We start from the raw sequence: 27,832 nt of genomic DNA on the forward strand, positions 1-27,832 counted from the left end.
AGAAAAAGCAGCGCCATAGGTGATGTAACGCGCAAAAATACAATAAAAGGAAGAAAAGACAAAACTTCACTGGGCCTATTGATGAGAAAGGAATAAACATATGGAGAGCTAAGAACACAGACATGAGGAAATAATAGAGAAAAAAGTAAAGCGACAATGGAGCTGAAAATAGGGACAATACATTAAAATAAAGTTCAACTAAACATTTTTTTATTTTTTTTTAAAAAAGGGATTTTTATGGATATTTTATAGATTAAAAAAACAGACGCGCGACAGTAAATTGAACAACAGGGTATTGCCTGCCGAAGAGTTAAATGTGGAACACTCACCATGGAAACCAGTGGAATTTTCATGGTTGTTCTATATTTAAAACTTTGTTCCAGAATGGACATATGATGTCACAACTTGCTCCACCGAGGAAAGTTTCCATCCCCCTCCATTTTGAGTGTATGTAATAATTGAAATTGGCATTGCACATGTGCAGATCCTGGCAGTCTGGACATAAGCCTACTATACAGTGGACTGTCCCCTTGCATTAGGGACTGTTGGCATCTATGCAATTTCAAATCCTACACCATATCTCCCAACAGTCCCAACTTTTTTCATGGGACAGTATTTGTGGGCGTTGTCCTACTGTCCCGAGTAGTTGCCCCATGCTGTTTCGCTTTTCGGGAAAGGGGATCAAGGGCAAAGGTGGGAGATCCTCTGATCTTCCCTGACTGCTGGGGGAGCTGTAAAATTAATGGCGGTGTGTCCACAGCAGCTCCCATGTGGCCACCTTTTGATGTTCATGGTGGCTTTTCAGGTAAAGTGTGTGGGTGACAATGCCTCTGGCTCCGCCCACTTTTGGGGTGGACTCATCCATTTCTTAGTGCTGGTCCCACCCTTCCCACCCCTTCTCATACCCCCTTGTCCCTTGTCATCCCCCTGTCCCTTGTTGCAAACCTCTGTCCCTTGTCACCCCCCAACACAGGTGTCCAAATTTGCTACATTGACCTAGTAATGAATGAGCCTCCAAGCTGGTTACACACATGTTGGTTTTGGATTCCTTGCTTGAAAACAGGTGACTAAAGGATATCTATGAAAGATCATATAGTTAGGGTTATCTTTTAAGTTTATAGAGATCATGTTAGATCCGGTACCTATCCCACTTTTACATATTAATAAGCAGGTGATTCTTAGCCGAAGCTTTTGCCGTGAATTTTGATAAGCGTCGTGTCTACTAGGGGACGCTGACGCTGTCTGGGAGCATTTTAAGTCCTCCGCCGCCCCCCTCCCAGAACATCTGGCTGGGACGCAAGTGCCTCTCACGCTCTGCCTCCAGAACGCGGAAATGTAATTAGCTCTCAGTCTCGTTTATTAGCGAATACACAGAGGATTGGATCAGGACAGCGCGAGGGATTTGCCTGTTGGATATATTACATTTCTTTGCATTTGACAATTAGCGTTCCTTAATCTAAGCAAATTCCTCCAACTCGTTCGCTGCCAACAGAATTACAATAATTCCTTTACACACCTGTGCGTGGAAAACTACAGACTGAGGAGCAGAGTGGACCTGTCATGTAAATACAACATTACATTAATCATTACGGCGTAAAATCTGTTTATATTGTGTGAACTTTTTGTAACAGCTTTAGAATTTTAGTTAATGATGCATTTCCGCCATAGAGGTTTGTATTCTACCATGACTCTTTGGCTCCCATGATGTTCCCCAACTTGTACCTGAACTCCATTAGACGTTGTGTGTACCCTTGCAGAACTCTAGAAGCATAAAACATAGGAATTGCTTGATGCCAAGTTGTTATAGTTGACACAATCACTCTAAAATGAGACATCAGCACCTGTGACAGTAAGTGGCATGACATTTTCCCTGTATGACCTTTTTGTACCTGCCTGATTCTTCTATACTCACTATTCTGACCCTGATCCTATAAGTTAGAACTCCAGGCCACTGTTCCATGATATGACCATGGTCTGCTCGGCTATCTGGGCGTGAAAAAGCATGACCATGATAAATGAACAGAACTGAAACATTCTGCCAGTGTGTTCCAGTGGGGGGACTCAGTCTTAGCTTTTTGTGGTTGTGTTCACAACCATACATTTTGGGGTTTGCAGGAGAGTTGCCATTTCATGTCACTGACCTCATGTTGTGAAGGGCCAAGCCTATACACTTAACTTTTATTGGGGTCCAAATCAACCCAAAAATATGGTCTGCTCCTTGAAAACCAGGACACAACCCCAGTTAGCATCTGCTCCAGAACAGTTTGGATGGCCCTATAAAAAGTGTATATAAAGAGAGATTTCTTGAAGGTCACCTCACTGATTAAACTATGCATGGCGCTTGGCCAGCTCAGCTCTTCTGAGACAGATATATGGACTGAAACCATAACTCTCATGCGGACTCCAGCTTAAAAGTACAAAAAAACATTCTATGATCTGAAGAACATCTTGAGGTCTTCTCATTTCTAACGGAGCTCAAACCCTTCAATGAGCATGCATAACATATTCCGATGATGCAGAACATCCCTTGTTTTTGGGACCTGTTCCTTGACATTCCGTGACTGTGCAGAACATTCGGTAATTTTGCAGAGAACACGGCACCGTTTCTGTTTAATCACAAAGAACATTCTCTAATAGTGTAGATTTTTCTATGAAGGCGCAAAAGGTTTGTAGGAGACTGTCAGACTCCTCGCTGTCTTGTGATACATCGGAATTTCACAGAGTTAGTAAATGACCTTCAGACTAGGCTGGAATGGGAAATTGATTTTTTTTTTTTGGCAGACATGTCTGATCTGTGCAGGTGCAAGCAGAGACGGTACGGAGAGGCAAATAGGCAGTTACCTGGATACAGGCTCCTGTAACTTCTTAGATGGATGGATTTCATAACGTTTACAACCAAGGATTTTAAAAGATTACAGGGTGTTGGATCACTTTTGGATACATAACTCCAAAGAGCTTGTTTTCCTGTTAGAATGTATGGAAGATGTGAACAAAGTTTGTTGCAGTTACCATAGCAACTGACAGAATGTTCCTACACATTGCTGTATGCAAGAATTTGATTACAAGCAATAATTTCACTTCTATTTTGCGTGGGTCACCAAAGATGATAGATAATAAGAAGATCTCATCCTGTCCCTTTTGTCTTGGAGAAGACCTCAGTTTTCGCCTTCACAGATAAGACAAAACTTTTCTAGCAAATGTTTTTAAGCTTTATATTTGTATTTGCCCGTACCACTTAGCACCAGATAAATTCCATTAGTCATAAAAAAATAAAAAAACACCACTTCCGCGTTTCAGGCCTGGTCCTCTTATCGGTGGCATTAAAGAGCTTCTGGTCTATTTCCACGTCTTATACATTGCTGTTCAGATTGGTGTTTATACTATCCAGAGGACCTTAAGTCGTCTCAACCTCTTGTTCTGTCTCTCGGAATAATTCAATGGAGGGGTATTCTTGCCAAAATGGATATTATCATAATGCTTAGACTTGGCAGAGGTCCTTCCATCAATGACCCCTTGAAGGTTACAGACAGATCTTCTCCAGTACCGGAACATAAAAGGGACTTTCTAAAGCCGCAATGGGAAGTGGATTAGTTGGAGACTGGGGGCAGGGATCCCCTGAGCTCATAGTAATACTCACTAAAACTATAGAATAAGAGAATTTATCTTTTGTGAAGTCACCCACAAGTAGATACGTAGACGTTTTATCACATCAACGTTTAGCATCTATTACTGCCAGGAAATGTCCTCTGTCTATCTTAAAGTACTAAATTTGGAGAATTTGGGGGAATAGAATTCATCAAGTATAACAGGTTGGGGGGTATGGTGCGCCATTAACCCTTGGTTGCTTGGTCCAGTACACTGCATCGACTTCTCCTCCAGTTAGAAAGCTATACCCTTTGGCTGCAGTTAACATGCTTTCTCTCTCCTGTTCCTGTGATTTTGAAGCTGTCAGAGCCAAGTCTCTAATTACCGTCTAATTTTACAAAATCCGTACTTAGCGGTGACATAGAAATCCAAAGTAGCAATTCAGCTTGTCATGCGGAATCCAGAGAAGGGGAGAGGACTCTGGGGGGGGGTCTGTATTGTAACAATTCGTACAGGTTGTCGGGAGAACTCACGTGTGAGAAGTTTGGAAGTATTTTTTTTATAGTAAGGACCTTTTTTGGTTTCGCATGTCAGACGAAATCATCAAAGTCGATCGGTACAAGGGAGGAAGGGCCATGACCACTATAGTTGTTTTCCTTCTTCATTTAGGTGGAAATTATTTAAAAAGAAGGAACTGGCCAAAAAGTACACTAAACGGAGGTCTCATGATTGTGGGATGTGGTGGCAGGAACCTTGTGTCACTGCACATTGAGCCCTAAAAAACATTCCATTTGCACCCCTATTTCACATGCTAAACTGACAGTACTCCAAATAAAGGGGGAACGTTTTAGGACATGGTTGATGGGGCTACCCAAGCAAATCTAGAATCGTCGGTATATGGTATACAGTATGGTATGTAAAAGATATCAATATTGATGAGCAACCTGAAAAAAATACATCTTCTATGATAAAGGGTGAGAAAAGATACATATTTTAAGTTTTTGTTTGTGTTTGCATAAAAATATTCCAATTTTTTTTAAAACTATGTTTATGAAATAAAGGTGTTAATTCTTATTTTGTGCGCCGCTTCTGGAGTTGCCCTTCAATTGCAACGATTATTTCTGTATCCTTTGTGTGGTTAATTGGATTGCCGTAGAGACCTAGGTATTTATAGCCTGGAATATCTACCCCAGGTGTATAAGAACAGAATAATTTACATTGATCCTCAATAAAAATGAATTGGTCTTTCTAGAATGTATGTATTCCACATGTATTAGAACTACGGACTCTCTATAAAACCTCTCAATATACCTTTATGAATCACGTCATGTAAACGCTCCCTATAGCATGCTCTGTTCTATTTTAATCTCTTCTAATTGATCCAGTTTTGCCTTTAATGTGACTGGGAATTTTTTTTACAGAGGCAAATCCCAAAAATTAATTCCCTGTGAAGAGCTACAAATTGTGCAATTACTATAAAAAAAAATGAAACCGTATCTGCTGGTTGCTCCAAATATATCGCTTCTACTAGAACTGACGTGTTTAGTCTTGACGAATATAAACCTAGTATGTTTTAATACCCCCCCCTCTTTACTCAAAAGCATTTTATAGGGTTTAAGGCAGAGCTCTACAGAGTTTTTTCATAGAGGTTGAGAAACACAAGTAGAAACGAATAGTCAGCAGCAATGTTCTTGTCCAAAGCCATAACTGTCCGAGTCTACGGTTTATTATGACCCATAGAGAACATTATTACTATACCTCCGCAGTACTCCATCTCAACCCTTTCATTTGGTTACAGTGAGCTGTACATTCGCTTATTTTGTTTTTCGGCTGACGCACATCATACTATTTTATTTTATTATTTATATTTAGGTTTTTTTTCACTTACCGAGGCAGGAAGCAGGTGACAAAAAAAACAGTCAAAGGTGACGAAGGAAGGGGGGGGGGCGGCAGGAGAACGAGACATGGTGACAGACTCGGGAAGTGAAGGGTTGTGTTAAAATAGAGGAGAGTCGGGCAACATAGAGACGCGGAGAGGTGATAGATGCATTTTGAAAGAATGAAAATGCAAAGAGAGGTTTGTCATTTCTCTGCTGTCTGTTTCCATCCTTGACAGATTGATGCAAGTGAAATATCTTATTTAGTGCCAAGATGAATCCTTTTAAATATCAGATGCAGTTTTCAAGGACTGCCGTGGAAAAGGGCTGTATTTCTCATCTGGGGACAGACCTACGCTTTACAATATCCGACGATCCTGGTGCCTTACTGCAGAAAGGTTGGGTTCCCTTTTGTTCAAGGTCAAAAAGAAACTTGGCTTCGAAAACCTCTTTTTCTTTCTAATGCATCTCTTCAGAAGAATGCATTTTGTTTTAAGGAAAAACCAGAGGATCGTTGGTTAAAAAAAATGGAGGGTGCTTTATTACAGGACCTGGAAGTATGGCAGGCATAGACTAGAAGAATAATGGTGGACCTTTTGTATCCAGCTGCTTCTATCTACAGCTGCCACGATGCTCAAGAAGCAGGTTGGCCAAATGTTGGTCGTTATTGGTGAGGGGTGAAGGTCAAATCTCAGTTGAAGTATTTCAGGGTCAGCAGAGGACTTTAGGACCCCATAGCTTAACCGCCCAGAAGTATCCCCTGTTACCAACTTTTACACCCATTGCCGAGCCTGTCTTTTCTGTAGAACTAAAGGGGCAGCTCTCATGGGCCAAAAGGTATAATATATATACATGAGATAATATGTTTGTCATCTAGAGAGGATTTCTCGTGATACAGGATTTGGAATTATTTATGAACGTTTACCTAATATAAAGTACTTGTTAGGACTCAACGGGTCAATTTATTAAATAGTCTACACTTGCTGAATGTTTAGGCCATTAGGCTAGACCTTTAGACACTAAGTTGAACTGTATCTCTGTAGGCTTTCATACCCATTACAAACTGGAGAAGAATCTTCTGTTGTCATTATTCCAACAATGGAATCCTTAGTTTTAATTGTATGCCCCTCATTGAAATAATGGGATACGGGACACATTCGGATAATTAGCTTTTGTGCATTCCGTGTATAAATTAAAGTTTTTGGCTTCAGTTATCCACTTACAACCTTATGGTTTCCTGAAAGTGAGAAAAACGACAGATTGAATATAAATATCTATAACATGCATATGTTCTAACTTACTGGTCTTCAGAATAACAGTTCTTGCAATTGTCTAAAAGTTGCTGCTAAAGAATGCCTATGGAGAGCAAACATGTTCATATTGTTCATCATCTACTTTTTTGGGAAGGTCAACAGGGAATGAAAAAAAGGCAAAGAATCCACAAAAGCAGAAAATAAATTTGGCCTGTGCTACTAAGTAGTTTTATGATTTCTTAAGTGATGGATAATAGCGTGAAACATCTTGATATGCACTTTTCTGTGCAGGCTCATTGCTTTGTCTGGAAATGTGTTTTGCGTTATAGTATCAGTGTAATATTAGAATATATTTATCCTTTTTTGCCAGATTTTTGGATTGCTCTCTCTGTTAACTTTCATCAGATTTAAAAATATGATTTAACACTGTCTACAAAGGACTGCTTGCCAGGATTTGGATGCAGCCAAGTACCATATTCAAAAAGAAAAAGCCTTTAAAGTGACGGGGATTCCTTCCAGTCTCCCCGGTGCCAAAATATACAATAAGCTGACAATTTCAAAAGGCAAAGAGTAATGTTGGACGGAAATAATTAGAGACTCTATTCACAAAGCTAGGCCGGCCGTAGGGCTCGTATGGATAACCTGCAAACTTCCTAGGGCAGGGTACCTGGAGCTTTCCCACTTCTGGCGTGGTGGCTTCGCAAGGGGACATGGCTAGCTGAGGGCGTGGCTTGTTGTGCATGGGGGTGGGGCTAGCGGGATGCCCTACGGAGTCTTTAGTGTGCAGGGAGTAGGAGGGGTGATGAGTAGTGAGTGGGCATGGCCAAACTCCACTCCCCTGCTTGGAAAAAGCAGAAAGTGGCTTGGAGACCCAGGGAAGCGGAGCTTCACCCGAAGATAAAGCTCCCAGGTATGCTAATATATTGAATACCCGGGAAACCACAGAGCTAAAACATCTAATGTAACTTGTTATTCTTTTTTTTTCCTTTCAGCTTTAAAAACAGCATATTAAAGTCCATTAATGTGTATTCTTTGCTTAAAAGTCTACATCGAGCACCAGAGTGTCACTTTAATGTGGTATTTCTTACCAGAAATGGGATTATCTCACAATATCCATCCTTAAATACATATAAGCAGTTCTAGCAGAACCAATCCAAGTATAAATAATGATAGAGAGAAAGCCCCTGTGTATTGGGGGCTGAGGAATGCTTCAGGATCTACACGTTGGCTCATCTTCTTCTTGCAAAGAATCATCATGGGACATAAGTCATAGATGAATAATGCTGCAGATAAATGTAAAATGAGACAGGGACATGAAGCATCTCCCAATGGAGTGTCCCTCAGACCTGCCTCTGTGTCGGGCAGGAAATTTTATTTTTAACTTACCATTAAACTTGTTTCTTATGTTTGACAGATAGGCTTTAAAGGAACAGCAAAGGTGGAAGTAAAGTGTAGTCACGTAAAGCTCTGACTTACTTCTTTCCGGGCATGTTTCCTTATCATCAGTCATAAAAGTAGGCAGCCAGGGCAAATTGTATAGAATTTACGGATCCATAAGTGTTTTTTCTCTGCCACCCCTACCTGTTGGTATGGGAACTGGGACAGTATGTCTATGTCAAGTGTCTACACTTGACAATGTTATGATGTCATAATACTTTCACCCTAAGGTCATACTAATGCAGGGACATTCCGTGGTTGGTGACATCACATTCCATTTATGGTAATAAATAACAAAGGTACAGAGGGTTAGCATCATGGCTCCCACCACCAGTCAACGGAGAGACCATGGCAATCTCCTAAAACAACAGGGGTGTTGGCTCCCACTTCATACCGTGTCCCTGTTTTGTCTGGCCAGTCACCTCTTTGTGACCCAAATCTTGTTGTCCCTCTTTCCTCCTCTGATACCCCTGATACTTCTATTTTCTAGAAGCTGAAATATTTGTACGATATTCTCATATCTTGAAAAAAAATGTACAGCTTTCTGAAAGTAACACCTGGAATATACTGTATCTTTCACCTGATATTATTGTGACATGTGCTTATCACTTGACACTACCAGGTGTGAAATATTTTCCAGGTGCCGTTATCAGGTGATCAACAACCATCGTCAATTACCATGTTAGATACACGATAAACGCTAATATCTGAGATCTCTTCATACCACCTTGGTTTAGTGGCTGACAATTGTTCAACACCTGAAATTATTATCTGACAAGAGTTAGACGCATTTTTTAATGTTTTCTAACAAATATTTATCCCCTGGTATCATGACACAAAATATGTTTCTATGTATCTCCTTGATAAATGTTGTCTGCTTGGTATTATCACCTGAAAATGGCAAGTGATCGAATAATTAATTATATTATTACCACCCAGCTAATATCGCCTGGGGCTACCTGTAGATATTAACTAATCGTCACACAATGTTATCACCTAATCGCAGAGCTCAAAAAATGATCCTGATTAAGAATGTTTGGAATACAGGCAGATGTAGTAGATTATGACAGCTTCCAGTTGTCTATGTATATGAAGGACCGTCCCTCTTTGTAACCCAAATCTATGTGTCCCTCTTTCCTCCCACTGATGTCCCTCTTTCCTCCCACTGATGTCCCTCTTTCCTCCTACTGATGCCCCTCTTTTCTAGGAGCTCAGAATGTTTCAAGGGTATGAAAGTATCTCAGGGTTATAGAGCCCTTAAAAGCCAGGTTGGCCAACATATTCTGGACTTCTGTTTGAGCTTCACTGCCTGCTTCTTCACTCATGTCCCATGCAAGGTCTGTCATATAATGAAGAGCCCACAGTAAAACCTTACAGGGGGACATTTCTGTACCTTAAATGCAGGTATTGACAGGTTCTTCCAAAGAGGATTTAAGTTGTCCTTTAAAGAACTGTGTTGATAACCTGACATGACCCCTCTGGAAATTAGCTGTTGTGAAAGCGTAGAACTTCTCCGAGTTGACAAACAGTCAGTAATAAAATCAGTTACTTAGTTTAGCAGTTGGTATATCTTTTACGGACTCTTATATTTCAGGTCTGCATGTTTAATAAAGATTATGTAAGCTGCTTGATAAAGTGGTTTGTAGCGCTGGAAAGTGGTTTCTGATGGAATATTGTGGATCAGACCCGTGAGCCAAAAGTCCTGTTCATCTAATGGAATTCTGTTGTACCTTCTCCCTCTCTCTCTCTACACCCCATTAATGAACAGGATCTGGATTTCTCATCAGAAAGCTAGCGAAGGATGCATTTCTTGGCTGCGAAAGGGGATGCTTTCTTAGCTCAGTAAACAGCATGGAAACCAAAGCCAAAAAAACCAAAGTCGCTTAAGGAAGGGAATAAAAACAGATGATGGAGAGAATTCCCTGGGGATGTCATCCACTGGCAGCTAATGCAGGTCACCGACGAGGGATAAGAAGAGATATATGCCTGTGTCCTGGGAGTTTTACAGCCCTAATGTATAGAAACAGCAGAAAACCACTCTATACATTTAACTTTGAAAATAAAATACATCCTTTTAAATTTCCTCTTAGTTCTTCATTGGCCACAATGCCACATAGAGAGTTTTGGTAAATCCTTACCCCTAGTCTCACTTCTATCCCCCTGTCCCTTTGGTATTTCGGTCGCTACAATGTATCTTTACATAGCGCAAATCACCTGCTATCTCTCACTTGACCACTAGGTTGCGTCATTTGGTCTACAGGTAGAGGAGAAAAAAGAGCTGTAAATCCGGTCAGATTTTTTTACCCACTGTGACAACGCCAAGAGAGATCAGTGGGAAGAGACCTCAGAGAAAGGCTAATGAGAGTGTATTAGCCTTTCCCTTCTCTGGTGGAAGACTGTTTTGTGTCTTTCCCTTCTCTGGTGGAAGACCGTTTTGTGTATCCACTACCATTGATCTCTGCGGCTTAAAGAATAAAGGAAACAAAGATAAAGGTAGCACGTGAGATCAACTAAGAGGCAAGAGATTGAAAGAAGCGTAGGAGAGGAAAAGAAGGCAGAGTGTGGGAGGAAGAGATGTTTGTGACAGTGATGATGGCTGATATAATTGACACCTGGCTGACATTCACAGCTTCCTGTTTGTCACTTTGCTCAAATGCAGGCAGGCAGCATCACACAGGTGTTAAAGGGTAGGGGTCAGTGCCTGTCGTGTTAGCTGCCTCAATGCACGCAATGACAAGGGCAGGAAAGTATATACATATATATAATGCATATAATAAACGATACGTAGGCATTTACAGCCAGGGTTGTCCCTATGATGTGCCATCATCTGCTCTTCATATTACTTACTGCCAGGGACTGTCCGTCTCGGGACAATTTCTTCCTGGGTATCGATGCAGTTGACTGCTTGAGGTTCTCCCCATGTGTGTCATTCACTGGCCTGAGTTCCTTCTCTGAGAGCTAATCACGGCTGTATAGTTATTGGCTACCCTGCCGTGTAAGCAAATTAAGCAGCTACATGTTTGCCGATGAATTAAAAAAGACAGATGGACATTTATGTTGAGTCCCTTGGTTTGCATAAATTTAAACTTGTAGGGTTTTTGGGTCATGTCTGGGTCCAGCCACCAGCATAAAATTGACCCACTATAGTAGAAAAAGCCTATCTCTAGCAAGTTTGTCGAGAGGAATAGGAGCCATAAGTTCTTCTTGTGAGCCTTGGTCACCACATTGTCCTCCATGGGGGATGCAACAGGAGGTCTGGGTTTCTCTTGCACTTCTGTGTGCTGCTTGTCAAAACGTGATGTCATATGTTGGCTTTTTTTATCTCATTTGCCAGCTGTGTTCAGAAGCACAATAAGTAACAGTGAAGATGACCCATGACACGGACTTCACCTTCAAGGGTTGAGACTCCACTACCTCCTGTGCCAAGAATTTTAGATAAGCAGGTTAAGATTTTTTTTTAAACAAAAAAAGTAATACATATTTAATAAAGGGCCAGGAAGTCATCGTCAGGGAGACCCAACTCTAGCTCTATGCACAGATGTTCTCTTCCTTTATCTCCAATCCCAACTTTGTTAAATTTCTTTGATGTTATCTCCCTACCAGTTCTCCTTTTTTTCTTCTCCGTGCCATCCAAACCCAAAATCCCACCACTTCTTTCGAGCTTCCTCCCACGACGCAACATTTTCTGTTTCGTCATTTTTAACAACGGCCTAAAAAGAGAGTCTGGCGAGCGTTTGTTTTTTGATCGAGGTAATAAGGGAGAGGCTGTTCTGAAGATGAGTATTAGAACATAGGAACTGTCACTTAGTCTTCATCCCGTTACAAGCTTCACACAACTGTCTGCCCTCGGGGCGCCCTGCTTCACTGCTCACAAATCTTTCACTTTCAATAAAGCGTTTTATAGATTTCCACACATCTCTCCCTGAGCGCGGCCTTTTTTCTCAAAGCCCTCCACGGCTCGATGATTCCCACCTGTTGTGTTTTAACTCCTACCTGTCCGACGAGAACTCTCGATGCTCCAGATACCCCTTTTCTCACATTGTAAACCCAACTTAGATAACATCATTATCCTATCAAGCTAGTTTCATTTCTCGCTCCAAATTATTCTGTATTCTCCAACATGTAATAAGTATACGACCTGCTTTCTTTCCAACAGTTGTGCTGCTGTGATAAAGTTTGGCCATTTTTGGGGTCTTTTCTCTACTTTACTCCATACTAAAAGTAGTGGATATTTGGTATAGCCCCCAGCCAAAGACGGTAGCAGCTAACAACGTAAGGACGCTCAAACACATTTCATGATATCGTAACTGGTGTCAAGAGACATATGTGTTTGTTGGTGGCAGTTTTCTGCCCTTTCCATTAGATCTACGTAGAGATGGAGTCGTGATCTTGTTTGCTCGACTTGGCGGCTGCAAGCTCCGTGGCCTGCGCCTGTTAGGAAAGGTGGGTGTTGAAGCCATCAATGGAGACAACGTAAAGTTCTCCTGCCTGACGTAACTCCGGAAAAAGAAATCGCAACTGAGGTAGGCAGCAGCGCCATCTACAGTCTGCTTTGGGAACTACAGGGACCCTTCCTAAAGAGACGCAAATTATTAACCCTTCGTTTTCCATATTTCTGATTTTTTATTTGTTGGGTCGTTGCTGTACACCTATTGATCCATTGACACTCAATGAACAATTCACACGAAGAGACGTTGTCATTATCCCAATCACCGCTCCGCAGTATCAAGCAAATTCATTTGCATTTCTCGGTCTACAAATAGAGCCGGTAAAACATATGTTGCTTCGTAACTAATTACCATGCAAACAATCGCAGGTCTCTGAGCATTAACACCTGTTAAAACTGAGCTAAACTAACTTTTTTTTTTTTTATTTCTCTGATTTGGCAAATATTGAAATTTGTAGTTTGCATTCATGGCCGATGTCATGAATGCATGACATCACACAGCATCACCCATGTCATACGACAACATAACACCACATCTCCCGCTATGTGGGAGCTACGATCCACCACAACTGGCAGTGGAGCCAGGGGAACGTATCGTGGGTCATGCTACGTCACATGACCCCGCGGTGAAACCGAGGCTGCTCGAGTTTACATATGTGTGCCAGAGTGTATGTCGGAAGGGGGCAAGGGGCAAAGGAGGCACAGACAAGTTGATTAGGGGCAATGATGGCACAGACCAGCTGTTGAAGTTGGGGGGCCCTGGGGCAATTTTTGCACCAAGGCCCTGTGGTTTCTAGTTATGCCCCCTAAGGGTTTCCCATCCTAAACAGGTAGGTATGCATATAACGTATACGCCTGTCCACACAAGGAGTGTCTGCGTGTTATCTGTCCTTTTATATGCCGTGTCCTCTTCATTTTTCAGTGTGTTTGGATACTACGAAACGTCAAAAAAGGGTAATAAAAAATGTATAAAAAGAAAAATCCCATTTGTTCCATAGATACTCAACAAGCGAGCAAAGTATGTTTCAACAGTATGTGAAAATGGGATTTGTACGTCTCTCTGCCTCTAAAATGAACATTTCATTTAGTACATCTTCCATTTATTTTCTGAGCTGGAACAAATAATCCATTTTTTTTTACACTTTTTCTGTGTCTCGATTCTTCTTTCAGTATCCTAGATACACAAGATACAAATGATTTTTTGTTCTCTTTTTTTTCTCCTTCTCTTGATGTAGTATTTCAATGAGTGTCTTATTAACACTAGCACCTTAGTATCTTAGCCTTTTATGAAGAGCCTCGGGGGTCCGCAGCCAATCACATGAAGGGACCATCTTAAAAAAATAAAAATAAAAAAAACTACTTGGAACAAGAGGATGAAATTCAATCAAACGCAAGAAAAAAGAGCCCAGAGCTGATCCATAATGTGTGTGAAATTAGAGGCTCCAAAACACGCGGTGACCTCTAGAATCTGCTTTGGTAATAATAGCTCTGCGGCTTTTATGTAGTGTGCAGGGTTTTTGGTCTGTGTTAAAGCGATATAGGAATATTATGCCATGCAGACCCCTTCAAAGTCCTTTTTTAGTATTCTGGAGCGGGGATATGTCATTCTTTTTTACTATTCTACTGAGAGAGTGGTAGATACGTGGAACAGCCTCCCAGCAAACGTGCTAGAGGGTATTAAACATGCATGGGATAGGCATATGGCTCCTGAATGTAAGACAAGACCAACGACTGATTAAGGTTTGAGTCTTTACAGCAGGAAAAGGGTGGTGCTGAATAGATCTGATCTGCCGCATATTACGATGGCCCCCAAACAAGTGGATGCGCATATCAAGCCGTCGGTCGCACCTACGTCATCTGGCGGCCGCTGGACTTAGTGCCAGAGCCGCCTCGTGATAAATGGTCCGGCCCCTGGTATTACGTTTATTTTTATCTTAAGTAGGCTATAAACCCAAGGAAGAAGACAGTCCCCGCTTGTTATATCTCGGTGTTTTGTTGCATGAGGGTTAAAATAGTGCGGTTTGCAAAATAGGTCATTTAGGGAAGATCCGCAGCTTCGAGCAACTAATCCGAGTTTATCCTCCGGACTGTTTTCCTGTTTGGGTTCAGCCTCTCCTGTTTATTAGGGCTCTTTAATAAGCTTACACTTGCAGTCTGTAATCCTGGTATCTCTCCGGGCCAATAATTCAGGCACTCTGGGGTCCAAATCACTGACAGGCAGATAAGAGGAGCACAGAAGCTTGGCTAGAAGAGGCCTCTTGCTAATAATTAACCCGGACATCCTTACAGCGTTGATAGACAGAAGAAGGGGGGGACATGACCCCACTTTGTGCGTAATTTGCTTTGCTAAATAATAATCATTTTCAATTTAAAGTCTGCTCGTCGTGTGGTCTGACCGGTGATGATGGAATTCCGATTAAGAGATCAACTTTTATTTTTCTTTCAACATCAAGCCCACAAATTATATCTCCCGGGAAAAGAAATAAGTTGCTAATTACTGACTAGTTCATATCGGCCGATACTTATCCTCCTTATCCTAACCATATGCCGAATGATGAATTATTCCCGTTAATACACTCTGCTAGCAGAATTACTAAAGCGATGTAATAGCCCGGATGGTATGGTCCAGCCCAGGGCTCTTCTCTGCTTAAGGGCAATACACATTAATATTCCAACCCCTAAACAACTTATATTTTCTCTCTTTGGATGTTCCTCGGAGTTGACTTGGAAAAGGTCACGGTTTGCCACGCTTTCTAACCCAGTCTCGGGGTAAATAGGCAGATTGTTATGCTTGAGATTAAACACAGGTGGATTCAGAATATCCTAACCTTCTGGCAATAAATTATTTTCACATGGAATGTTGGTGGAACACTTTGGCATTCATTAACAGTTTGCTATAAAATAATAATTGTGATGGACTGAAAAGGCTTAATATTTGAAGAGTCCCAGGGTCAGAAAATCTATTATTTACGTTCAATGAATGCATATTTAGCAGGGCAGTTTCGTATATTTCTCAAGCCTGGTGCTTTAATGATTATTTCCAGTCCATTCTTCATGGAGTCTTCACCCTTCACCCCCCCCCCACAAAGAAAAAAATGTAACTAGCCAACGATGGACATTTTTTTGCGAGACTTAATGATTTATTGGTATAATTTTTGTAAGGAAGTAAGAACAGTTTCTATACACATTATCGGGGCTTTTAGGGCTGTAGAACCTTGCGATACCCTCATACCCAACAAAACAAGGAATTCATTGGATTAATGTACATTTCGTCACCGTTTTAACAAAGTATGACTTCTATCCATGTTCTCTGGACCAACTTTGGGATTTTAACAGTAGATGTCTGTGTTCCGTTGGAAATTAAAGTCTGTGCTTCCCAAAGAGGACTACATTAAACCAGCGGTGTTCTCATTCTGCATGCGGGAACGGCTAAGACATTGTGTATGTGCCGCCTGTGTTCAGGCGTCCCCCTGTGAAACCCAGCTGCGGAAAAATGACGAGTGAGATTTCTACACAGGCAGCCAGACCACTGGAACTACTCAATCCTGCCATCCGTGCCAGAAAAAAGCCCCCCCTTACTGCTAAAAACAGATGGCACTCGATACAATTAGGGTCAATGCCAAGAGCAGGCATTGTTCTGTATCTGAGGAAGCAGAGCATTCTGGGAGGGATGTTCAGATGAATAATTTTAGGTGTTCTGTTGCTTTTGTTTTTTTTAAGTACATCATTTCGCCTGGGAGAAAAAGAAGGATCTTTATTTAAACTCAATTAAGAACAGGAATAATAATAATAAAAAAAAAGATATAAATTGTACAGGACAATCTGTCTTAATTCTGGAGAAAAAAATGTAATTTAATATTAAAAAGTTACATTAAATAGATGCATTGTATAAAAGAGTTTCAACATGCAAAAATGTAAGGTTACGCATTTGGCTAATAAAATTAATTGACAATATGCTATATAAGGTTGTTTATTATTAGAAAACAAAAGATTTTTTTTTACCATTTATTAGAAACACACAGAAGCAGAATATAAATTTTCTTCTTAAAATTCACTACTCCTTAGAAATGTATATATTTAAATTGAAGAACTATTCTCTTGCCACAAAGTCTATTCATCTTGGGAAATATCTCATTTGAAAATAGCTTAAGTGAGCTTTTTGTATTTATTTTCTTAGGTATCAGCAAATATATTTTAGTGGAGAAAAAAAAGACTGCATATTCTTCACATTCATAACAGTAGAAACCAAAACTGTGTTAGTTTTGTGCCTGTATTGTAACTATTAAACAACCTTTTACATATTCATATGCATTGTTATTTAGAATGTTATAATTGTAAGCTCTGCAACTCATTTCTCTACTGATAGCGCGTCCGTCCCGGGAAAGGAATGATTGATGGTGACTACACAGCAAAATTGGCAAGGGACTGGGTCCAGAAGAACAGGGGGGATTTAGAACATCAATCTTGTCTGTGTGTTCTGTATCAAAGGTACTAGGGGCATTTTAAGTGTAATATTGTGAATTGGAATATAGATATTGCTCCTATCTCTGTGTCAAACTAATCTTGAGCGTGGAGCAGGTGAAATGCATTTTCTGCTCAGTGAATGAATGTTATTTGCTCTAATTAGGGATTTTTTTAGAGCGATTCATGCTTCACAAAATAAACAACAATCTTGCATTTTGGTTTAATTGGTACGTAATTATATAATCCTATAGCACTAAGAGTGGCTTGCCGTGAAGTGCATAACCGGGGATCGGAAAAAACCTTGGATTTCACAACAATTGTGGGTCACGCTTCCCAGCATCCTTTTGGAGGAACATGCCATGTTTGAGAGGACTCATTTTTCCTAACTATTGAAGTCCTAAGCAGGGCCATAAGAGAGGCAACAAAGAGACAACCAGGCTATACAGAGACACACAAAGGCATACTGCACATACACAAACCACGCACACACAGACCCATACACAGACACACACACATACATATATATACTAGTTGATTCTGTCACATGACAGGAAGTAAGAAGCTGACTCTGCTATCGCTGATGCCCATAATGGTGTATATCACTCTGCAAATACTCTATCTGGGACTCCACATCACCCATCAAAACAAGGGCAGTATTCGTCATGTGCAGCGCGGACACAAAATTACACAAGAGAAAGTTGGCAGCAGATGGGGGCCCTTGCCACCAGGTGCCCCATGGCAACTTCCCCATTGTTGATCCCATTGGATGCAGATGTGCCAGCGGCATGGGGCACAACCTCCGTCTTCGCACTAGATGTGATGGTGCTTCAATACACATCTGGCACTAATTTTGCCCCAGGCGCCAAGATCGTTTGTGATGGCTGTGGTCCTAAGTGACCATAACATGGACAAGGGTAGGCTCCATTCCTCCACCCTGTTGTAAATGAATTATGCATCTTGGGCCTCAGCCGTAAGAAACTTTGGCTCACCACCAGTTCTTCGACTTCTCTTGCCTGAATTTTTAAGCCATATTGTAACATCTCAAGCATGGTGGGAAATATATATTCCAAGAACAATCAGAGGCCCGAGCCTGCCCCAAGAGACATCCTTAACACACGTGTGATCATACACTCTCCCTTTACCTAACTTTTATTCTTTGCTTTATCTTTGTCTCTGCTTTTTTCTTCCGCAGGTACATGATAACATCTCTGGACAGAACCCACGCTGGGAATTACCGATGTATTGTGCGGAATCGTATGGGAGCATTATTGCAGAGGCAAACTGAAGTCCAAGTGGCATGTAAGTTAATATCATCCAAACTCCCTGGTTATTAAATATCAGTCATAAAACAAATGTATTATAAACTTGGGGTGTCTGTTGTATGTGGTAGAGTGCGGTAGATCGGTGTATGTAGTAGAGTGTTTTACATGGCCAAGAATGGTGTGTGTGGATCGTGTGGCCGAGAGTGGTGTGTTGGCTGAGAGCGGTGTGTGTGCGTGGCTGAGAGTGGTACATCTGAATTGTCACAGCTATATAGGACATGGACAGACTACCTAAATTTGGACCTGTCCTGTAAGTTTCAGAACTGGTGGAAATTCAAGATAGGTGGGACGCTGTTGGGAGGATACCGTACCCAGACTGTTGCCAAATATAGGTACATTTTACCATAACTAAATTGGGTTATAGTAAAAATGTCTGTTTTGAACTCTTCACACCTTTGCCCTGCATCAATTCTGCTAAACCCTAAAGTTGGCAGCAGAAGCACCGTCAACCAGCTAAAAAAAAGAGACGCACCGTGCAATGTCGGAATACACTTATTAATGGAGTTATTCAATATCAATATCAACATTGCGTCTGCCCCTTCAGTGACCCACCATCAGTAGGCAGCAGTATCAATGATTTATGACGGTTTCAATGCCACATTTATAGCTACAGTCACTCTCCAAAGTGTTATCGCAGCTAATCCCATAGTCGGCACCCTGTTAGATCAATGCCTCTTTTGCAAGTTCTATCTCAGGAACAGAATTTTTTCCGCGATCAGTCCGCTATTATATAAAGAACTATTATGCTGGCCCATTAAAAGAAATAACCAATTACAGCCAAGTTGGTTTTCCCTCAGCCCGACGAGCAATCAGTATTACAGCTTGCATTCATTCCTACTACTTAACAGAGTCAGGAGGTCATAATACTTATTTTAAAAGAAATTCATGCAATGAAATATTATATTAAATATTAACCCTATATATAGAGTACAGTCTATCTGTCTATCGATCTGTCTACCTATGTACCCCCCAAGTCTCCTTAGACCATCTTCTGTGTCTGTGTTCGGTTCCCATCTTTTTGGCATCCCCAGTACTTGGCTCCTTTCTCTTTCGCATCTTGTTTCGTTTCACATCTCTATTACTTCTTCTTGCTCTTTACATATCTTGTATATTTTCAACTTTCTCGTCTCCATTCTCTTCCCTGTTCCCTGTCTCCTTTTGCTTCCCTATTTCCTATCCCAATTTGCTTCCCAATTTCTATCTTTTTTTTTGCCTGCTTCTTATCTCCATTCTTTCCCCTGTTTCTTATTGCCTTTCTCTTCCTTTTTGCTTTCTTCTTTCCCTTCCCCATTTCCTGTAGCCTTTCACTTTCCTTTTTCTATCTTACTTTTTTTCATTTTTACTGTCTCTTTCGTGTTTCTTATCCCCTTTCGCCTCCCTGTTTACCATCGACTTTGCTTCCTTTTCTCGCTTTAGCTCGTCTCTTTCCAGTTTTCTTTCTCCTTTTCTCTTTCATTTTCTGTTCTCCTTTTCCCCTTTCCTTTCTCTTTCATTTTCCTACCTCCCTTCTATTTCTAGTTCCTTATCTCTCTTCTCTTCCATTTTCCTATCTTCTTTCATTCTTTCCATCAAAGTTAACCCACTACTGAGCCAGAACAATTGTTCCTCCTTTTTCCCATCTCTTTTCTCTGTCCAGTTTCCTTTTTCCCTGCTTCCTATCTCCTGCTTCGTGGTTCTCCTCATCACCAACTATCACCATTTTGCCTTGTTCCTTTTTGCTCCTGCATGCTTATCAATAAGACTTCATTGTGCCATATTGTTTCACTCCGCTTAATAGTGGGTTAATATATAGACACACAGAACAAACATCTCAAAGAACACACAGCTTGTTCAGTGAAGTATGAATGCCCCTGCTGGTTAACCGCACAATCTGTTGATAAAAATGGTGTAATTCACAAAATTACTAATTTGTCTTTATTCATAACACCATAGCTGTAAACAGGTGCAATTGAGATTTAGAGAACAAACATGAAATAGGGTCTAGGAACTAGCATCACACTCAAGGTGAGACCACACTTATTACTGGGAAAATAATGGACCTTTCATTGAAATACTAAGGTCCAGATAATTCTGTTGATGTGGTGGGTAGACTGTAGACTTAAAGTGCAGAGCAGAAGACAACTTGCATGGTAGGGAAGAGGGACAGAATTCTAGGTAGAAGTCTAGGTAGAAGTCCACGGTTTGCTCACTAAAGTGAATGTGTTGATCATATCAAAAAACCTTACCATGCCAAGGAACCATACAACAAAACCTTGCCTTATGTATCACCTTGGAATTCTGTTGTTTCCATTCAGAATCCACACATACATTATTTAGGTTAAATACATCAATCCGTATGAGAGCGGGGAATGGAAGTATGAGGAAACAGTGATTATTTCCCGAAATGATAGCAGGAGGAGGTGGTGGCGAAATATGTGCCTTGTGTGAGTTGAGACTGTGTTAAGATCAGGAGTTGCAAACAAATGTATTCTGTGGATGTTCCACAGGTTAAAGTGGAAGTCCTTGGTGAGAAATTGAACGTGAGGAATAAAAAAAGAGGTCTTAGTCAAAGGTGACCTGTATCCAACAGGCTCGGGGTTTTCACGTGATTGTGGTGCTAGTTCCAGAGAGAGAGACAGTGTAGGTGCGGGAAGGACCATGTTAGGAATGAAAACAATTTGTTCCATTGATACATTTACAACTGGAGGAAAAAAAGACCCCAAGAACTGCAGCTCAACGATCGGTTGAGCCAACGTCTTAATGTGTAAATCCACTTGACGCACAATACCCTTTGGTCTGCTATGGTGAGCTTGTGACCCAAAGAGGAGTTGTTGAATCTGGAAATTGATCTGCACAAACCAGGGAAAGAACACTCATAAGGAATTTAAAACATTCACCATTACAGTTCCACACTCTTTAGGGAAATGGGTGGATGGGAATCAGCATGCTCCGAGTCCTGGAGCTGGTGGTGAACATCCATTATTGACATCTAGCTCCCTGTTTTGTAATTAGACGCATACATCACATCTAAAGAAACAATCCGCATAAATGTGTAATACTATATGTTACTGCGAGATTATATATGACTACATAGATCACAATGTGGTAATGTATCAGTGTGGGGGATGTGTCTGAGCGTTAACTGCCGAAATAAAGGCTTTGCCCACCGTACAGTATAGACGCTTTACCCACCAGGATTGTGTGCAGTAACCTAGCATCCCAAAACCAAGAATTTAGTAACATTCTAGCGTATTAAGATCTACTAACGCCGACTTATTCTCCAGCCAGGGAAAACCTGTGTCTCACATGAGCTAACTAGACGCCACACTCATCTTCTGCCTAATTTTTTCTTGAATGTCTGGGGTTTTTTTTTTTTTGGAGGCTCATAGAAAGTACAAAACACAATTTTTTAGGGCCTGATCGAGACCCTTGAGATGTACGCGTTGAAAATGTTTAGTAATAACGGTTAAGCGCACTGCATAGAAGCCAAGTTAATGTATATTTCTGAGTGGGGTCATTAACTACCATCTGCCATTAACCATTTGAAGGACAGAAGGAAGGGTTTCTCACACTTCTTGCCCTTAAAGGGATAAGCAGGTCGTATGTAGGGTGCCGATACTCTTTAATTAGGACATGTTGGTAACATTTCAGTTCTGGGCTGCCTATAGCGATATATATATATATATATATATATATATATATATATATATATATATATATATATATACAAAGGTGATTTCATGGATGTCTCCCCATAAGAGTCTGTTTGAAAGTCATCAGGAGTCATCAGTATTTTGACACAGCCTCCAGATCCGAAAGCAATGAGAAAACAAGTAATTTCTGTGACGGCGGTGAGGGACGGATAAGTCGCGGGTGACAGCGGGACATTATCTGGAAATGAATGCTTTCTGGTCCTTTCATTTAGAGTGGACCTCCATTCATACGCTCCTCCAGATTGCACGGCTGTTGGAAGCACCGGGGGAAACGATCAACATTGACTCCTAAATGAGTCCATTAAGATGCGCTGAGCTCCGGCTAGCACCGCCAGCTCTCAGTGGGAAAGCACCTCTCTCTTGTTACGGGTACCCTCAGTATTGTATTATAACAGCTGATGGATTTTACCGAGGATATCGGCCTCTAGACAAAACAATGAATATTCGAATTAATTTAAAAAAAATTAATAGCTATTTTATATGACATGGAGGAAGCGCAGTCTTTTCGGAGGGGGGGGGTTGTTGGCTAAATGCCTTGAATACGGATATAAACGTCGCTGATTTCCTTTAGATAAAGCTCTCTTGGGGATTTTGGCAAATGTAAAAACATGGTTTTAAAGGAGCAAAATCCAGCCTTTATGGTTATTTTGCAGAAATAGCCAAAAACCCCAATCAAGCAAATGATGGCTTAAAATCTAGGTGGACACCAAGAACCCTGTAACTGTTTGTACGCCAGATGAATGAACAGGACATTCATTCATAACAAATCAACATATCTAAGAGGTGCTAATGGCGATGAACTTGATGAAGCCAGAAAACCCTCTTAGGCTCATGTCTGTTTTGCCCCCCCAAAAAAAGAGTCCTTCAGAACTCCAGGACTCAACTTCCAATGGTATTTACAAAAAAAGTGCCACCCTTAAAGGATCCAGAAAACCAAATCCCACCACCTCGGCACGTGGAAACCTAATTTCATGACCATGATGGACAACATGTCCTACCAAAATCTGGATTTCACAGAGTATTGTGAACATAAGCATCAATGTACCTAGCATGATCTAATGGATCTTCTCTCCTGGAGTCCTCTCCCTTCAACTCTCCACTTTTACAAAGGCTGCCTGAGCAATGGGGGAGCGATAAGTTAATGGGGAGGAATAATCGTGCGGATTTTGACAACAGGAAAAGCACTTCTCCATTTATAACGTTGACCAAACGTTTTGACAACGGGAAACATCGTCGATATACTGCGCTGCCCAAGATGACTAGGAGTTATCGCCTTTGCTGAGGTTTCAATAATATATATATATAAACCCGAGGGTGTTTCAAAGAAATTTATCGCGGTGACTCGTTGAGGATGATTTCATAAAAGCCTATAGGGATGAAAACATCCATTTCAAATGGGATAAATTCCGTGGGACCGAGTCACAGAGATCAAAAGTATTTGAAGAGCCCGGAGATGAACGGAGCAGAGATTCACTATCTGCACCTCCGGAGGGTGATTTTAGAATGAGGAGACGCGGTATGATGTTCTTCCAATAACAGTCGTGTAACAGACAATATTTTTCTACTTGACCCGGTGAGAAATGATGCCGGAGAGAGGCGCCGAGGCCGAGGAGCTGCCGGGAGCTTATTCTTCACACTTGGTTGTTAGATGTTTTTTTATCACCGCTCTGAAAGAGATATGAATACATATGAATCAGATCTGTGCGCTGAGAGACATTTCATACACCGGCTCCAACTGCCCTGAAATGAATCATAACAAGTGGCTCGGAGACAGAGACAATAGGAAGAGGAGATGAAAGCAGTAGTGGGGGTTTAACCCCTTCAGCAATAGGAGCTTACGGTTTAAACAACATACCTTCTGAGTGTCCCTGTGCAGGATTCGCAGTCCCTCCCTCTACCCCCTCTGTTCTCCCTGGTGCCCCCTCTTTTCTAGGAGGTCTGAATGTTTTGCTGGGTATGAGGGTATCGCAGGGTTCTACAGCCGTAAAAGCCCCGATAATGTGTATAGAAACAGCAGGAATTGGTTAAAACATTAAACGGTGATCATAAACTATATCTTTCTTCTGTTGCCAAAGAAATGCCGTACTGTATTACAAGTAAGGATAAGGGACCAAGTAAGGGGCTACTTATCTCTTTTGGCCCTAGAAGAAGAAGATCATGGACCCATTCTTTGTTTGGGGCTGCTTATGAGAAGTTCATTCTACCTTTAGAATATGGCACAATGCAATGTCTTAAGCCTATTTGGCTAATATGGAAGCATAGTATTTGCCCCAGATCATCCCCATTCGGCCTCATCTAGTCGCCTGTTTTTCCTGCTGTAAAGACTCAATCCGCCGTTGGTCTCGTCTTAGATTCAGGAGCCGTATGCCTATCCCATCCCTTCACTGTATTACCCCCTGCCACTTCTGCTGTCTACCCAGGGCCGGCCCGACAATGGAGCCGAGTGGGGCAGCCGCTCCAGGCGGCACTTTTGAAGGGGCGGCACTTCCCCGCTCCAAGCCCTTTTTTTTTTTATTTCTTTCTAAAGCGAAAGAGAGAGAAAGGGGCCCCTCTCTCTCTCCTCTGCGGCGAGTCTTCCTGTTCAGTCTCGGTGCCGGCTTGTAATGCTGAGTGCCGGAAGATTTCCTCATAGCCGGCACCGAGACTGAACAGGAAGATTCGCCGCAGGACTGCTGAAAGGTAAGTACAAGGGGGGGGAGGAAGGGTAGATAATATGGGGGGGGTAGATAATGGGGGGGCGGCAGGGACGGAGGGAGAGGAAGGGTAAAAAAGGGGGGGGCGGCATTTTAAAATTCGCCCCAGGCGGCATTTTGCCTTGGGCCGGCCCTGTGTCTACCACCCTGTCAGTAATGTAAAACTTCCTTCTATTCCATCTAAGCCTCTGACCATCTAGTTTTAGATTCCGCATCCATATGTCTACCCCGCGTGAGTTTGAATTCCTTTGCTGATGATATGTTGGCACTTTGCGGTGTTTACCAAGCGTGTTTCACTGCATCTTAAGTATTACATTTCTGTTCTGCAACAACCTGCCTCTGAATTCATCCACTTGTTGCTGATTTGCCCCCGTAGCATTAGAATTGGATGTTTGTCGGTTGACCAGCAGGGGTTTAACGCCAGGGTACCCCGGAGGAATACGGAGACCAAACCGCTGGAGCGGATTATTTATTCCCGCTGTAATAGGCACCTCTGGGTAAGAATTAATCATCTCAGGCATCTACCCCGGAGGGGCATCACACCTGATCGCAGCAGCCAGAAAGCAGTTCACTATGATCGGGCCCCAAGGCAGTTAAACCGCACACAGCTAGAAGGACCAGTGAAGCGTGGCAGAAGAGGGGTTAATAAGAAAATTCCGATGAAATACTCAATTTTTTGGAATCTCACCTCTAATAAACTAGACATTGTGGAACTGACTTTCACATTGAGACTGTCCCACCAACTCCAGGACAGTTGGAAGGTATCCACACATTATATCCAAATATGCTATGATATAAAACATGGACATAGCTAATATTAACCCTTTAATAACCCGTCATAAGGATTCCATGCAGTCATTTGCCAGATGTGTTGCCCAAATGCCTCTAATACCGGCCCAGGTGGAAACCTTGACTTGTCATTATTCACTAAATCGAGTCACCTGCATTCAAGCAGGGATAACAGCCATAGAACACTGGGAGCAAAAGCACCCAACTGGGAGTCTTATGTACGATCTCAGGGGGGGGGGCAGAATAGGAAGGAGTCGGCTCCAGACTGTGTGACCCCAAGAATCTACCCCTTCACCCTGAGACCCTGAGATTGGGGCAAAAACCCTGAGACTCCGGGTCAGACCCTGAGAGTTCCGGGGTATGGTTATAAACTTTTAAAATGTAGAATTTTAGAAACGCCAGAATTATCGCTCAGATTCCGCTCCGAGGACATCTCCCGAAGCTGGCTTTGAAATTAGGTCACTTCTAGGGAGTGCGTCTTATTATTCCTTCCCGCACGGCCTCGCCGACAGCGGCAGGAAAGTAACGAGGATCCATGCGCAGAATCATCTCCGTGTTCCTGCCACATGCTGGCAGGCAGCATCAAACACTCCGCTCAGGACACGCCACACACTTCCATCAAATACCCCACTGAGTTCCAAGGCAGTGACATTGTCGGGGTTTTAATTAGTCTCTCGTTACCCAGCATGCCCTGCTCTGAGAGACGGAACCTGGCTGCAAAAAAACCCGCCGGGTATTAAAAGCGAGCAAAAACTTACATTAACTACTTAATATATATATATATATATATATATATATATATATATATAATATACAGCACAATTTTTGGTTGATATCCCTGCTTGAATGCAGGTGACTCATGGTGGGGCAGCATAAAATAAAGCAATGGAAGCTTTTTAGGACCTCAGAAGTCTCTTCTTCAGATGAAATTTAACTTCAACTAATGACTCATCATCAAGGGGTGCATTAGTGTCACATAAATGGAAATTGTACGAAATAGGACTTTTTAATTTAAAAAGAAAACTACCATTTGTTGGCAGGGAAAAGAGAATATAGTAGGATTTTTCCTTAAACCTGGTAATTTCAGGGAAATTTTTAATATCTTCGGCTGGACTCTGAGAGTTGTCAAGGAGCAATTACTACATATATTCTTTTGGGGGAAAAAGTTTATTTAAATAAATCCACTGTTTGTTTTTTTTTGTTATTCTGTTTACAAATATGAACGTCTTTGCTACAATATTCAATGAAAATACATATTTTGTTTCAATTGAAGAAGGGATGACTGTTTCCTTTAACCCATTAATAAATACAATTAACTTTCTTTTTCAGGAGTAAATGTTTGGGGATAATGCAAAATGTAGTATTTAATTACCCCCCGGGCCATTAACGCGGGGAAAGAGGCAGTTCTATTTGTAGAAAATGGGAAAACAGGAAGCTGATGGAGAATTAATACACCAGCTGTGCTAACGAGTATCTTTAATGATGATGTTGTTAAAGCCAAATACTTTGGATGTATTTAATTACAGCAATTAAAGGGAGTTAATAACAAGCATTGTGTTTGTATGCTTTTGCCAATTACTTTACATTTTTGTTAGTGAATACTGGTGGAGTCACCACGTACAGAGCTATGTGGCTCCAAGAGGTCCACATATGCTGCCAAACCTGGGCTTCCGTGTTTAGGTGTCACCATGTACTGAGCTATGTGGCTTCATGTGGCTCCAACGGGCCCACATATGCTGCCAAACCTGGGCTTCCTTGTTTAGGTGTCACCACTTACTGAGCTATGTGACTCCAAGAGGTCCACATGTGGTGCCAAACCTGGGCTTCCTTGTTTAGGTGTCACCACTTACTGAGCTATGTGACTCCAAGAGGTCCACATATGCTGCCAAACCTGGGCTTCCTTGTTTAGGTGTCACCACTTACTGAGCTATGTCACTCCAAGAGGTCCACATGTGGTGCCAAACCTGGGCTTCCTTGTTAAGGTGCAACCACGTACAGATCTGGGGCTTTTAGTTGTCCCCATCCAAAGTTGCTGCCAAAGCCATGTTTAGGTATAGACCAGCTTAAATTGGGTATGGTGCATTCTTGGTAAAACCCCAAAGCTAGGTCTAGTACCCCCAAAGCTGGGTCTAGTACCCCCAAATCTGGGTCTATTATAAGACATTATGGTATAAATAGGATGGTGCGCAGGCTGGTTGGACATTAATGACTCCATGACTCAGGTCTGGATGCTGAAGAAGCAACCCCCGATGAGCTTCTCCTGTAGAAGGAGT

General features: G+C 41.7%; 1 protein-coding gene across 2 annotated transcripts in view; it reads left to right on the top strand.

The window, feature by feature from the left end:
- The window catches only part of LOC149278728 (protein sidekick-2-like), an 89,356-nt gene that overhangs the window by 17,691 nt on the left and 43,833 nt on the right, over positions 1 to 27,832 (top strand). Inside the window, exon 2 of one of the 2 annotated variants that reach the window (XM_089501774.1) lies at positions 18,256 to 18,362. In XM_089501774.1, coding sequence (XP_089357900.1) covers positions 18,256 to 18,362 — 107 coding nt within the window. Of the gene's footprint in view, positions 1 to 18,255; positions 18,363 to 27,832 lie in introns of those variants that run through there. The other variant, XM_089501775.1, reaches the window with a different exon arrangement.

Source organism: Sceloporus occidentalis, unplaced genomic scaffold (assembly GCF_023333645.1).
Source record: "Sceloporus occidentalis isolate IW3139 unplaced genomic scaffold, rSceOcc1.0.p SCAF_182, whole genome shotgun sequence".
NCBI classification, from domain to species: Eukaryota; Metazoa; Chordata; class Lepidosauria; order Squamata; family Phrynosomatidae; genus Sceloporus; species Sceloporus occidentalis.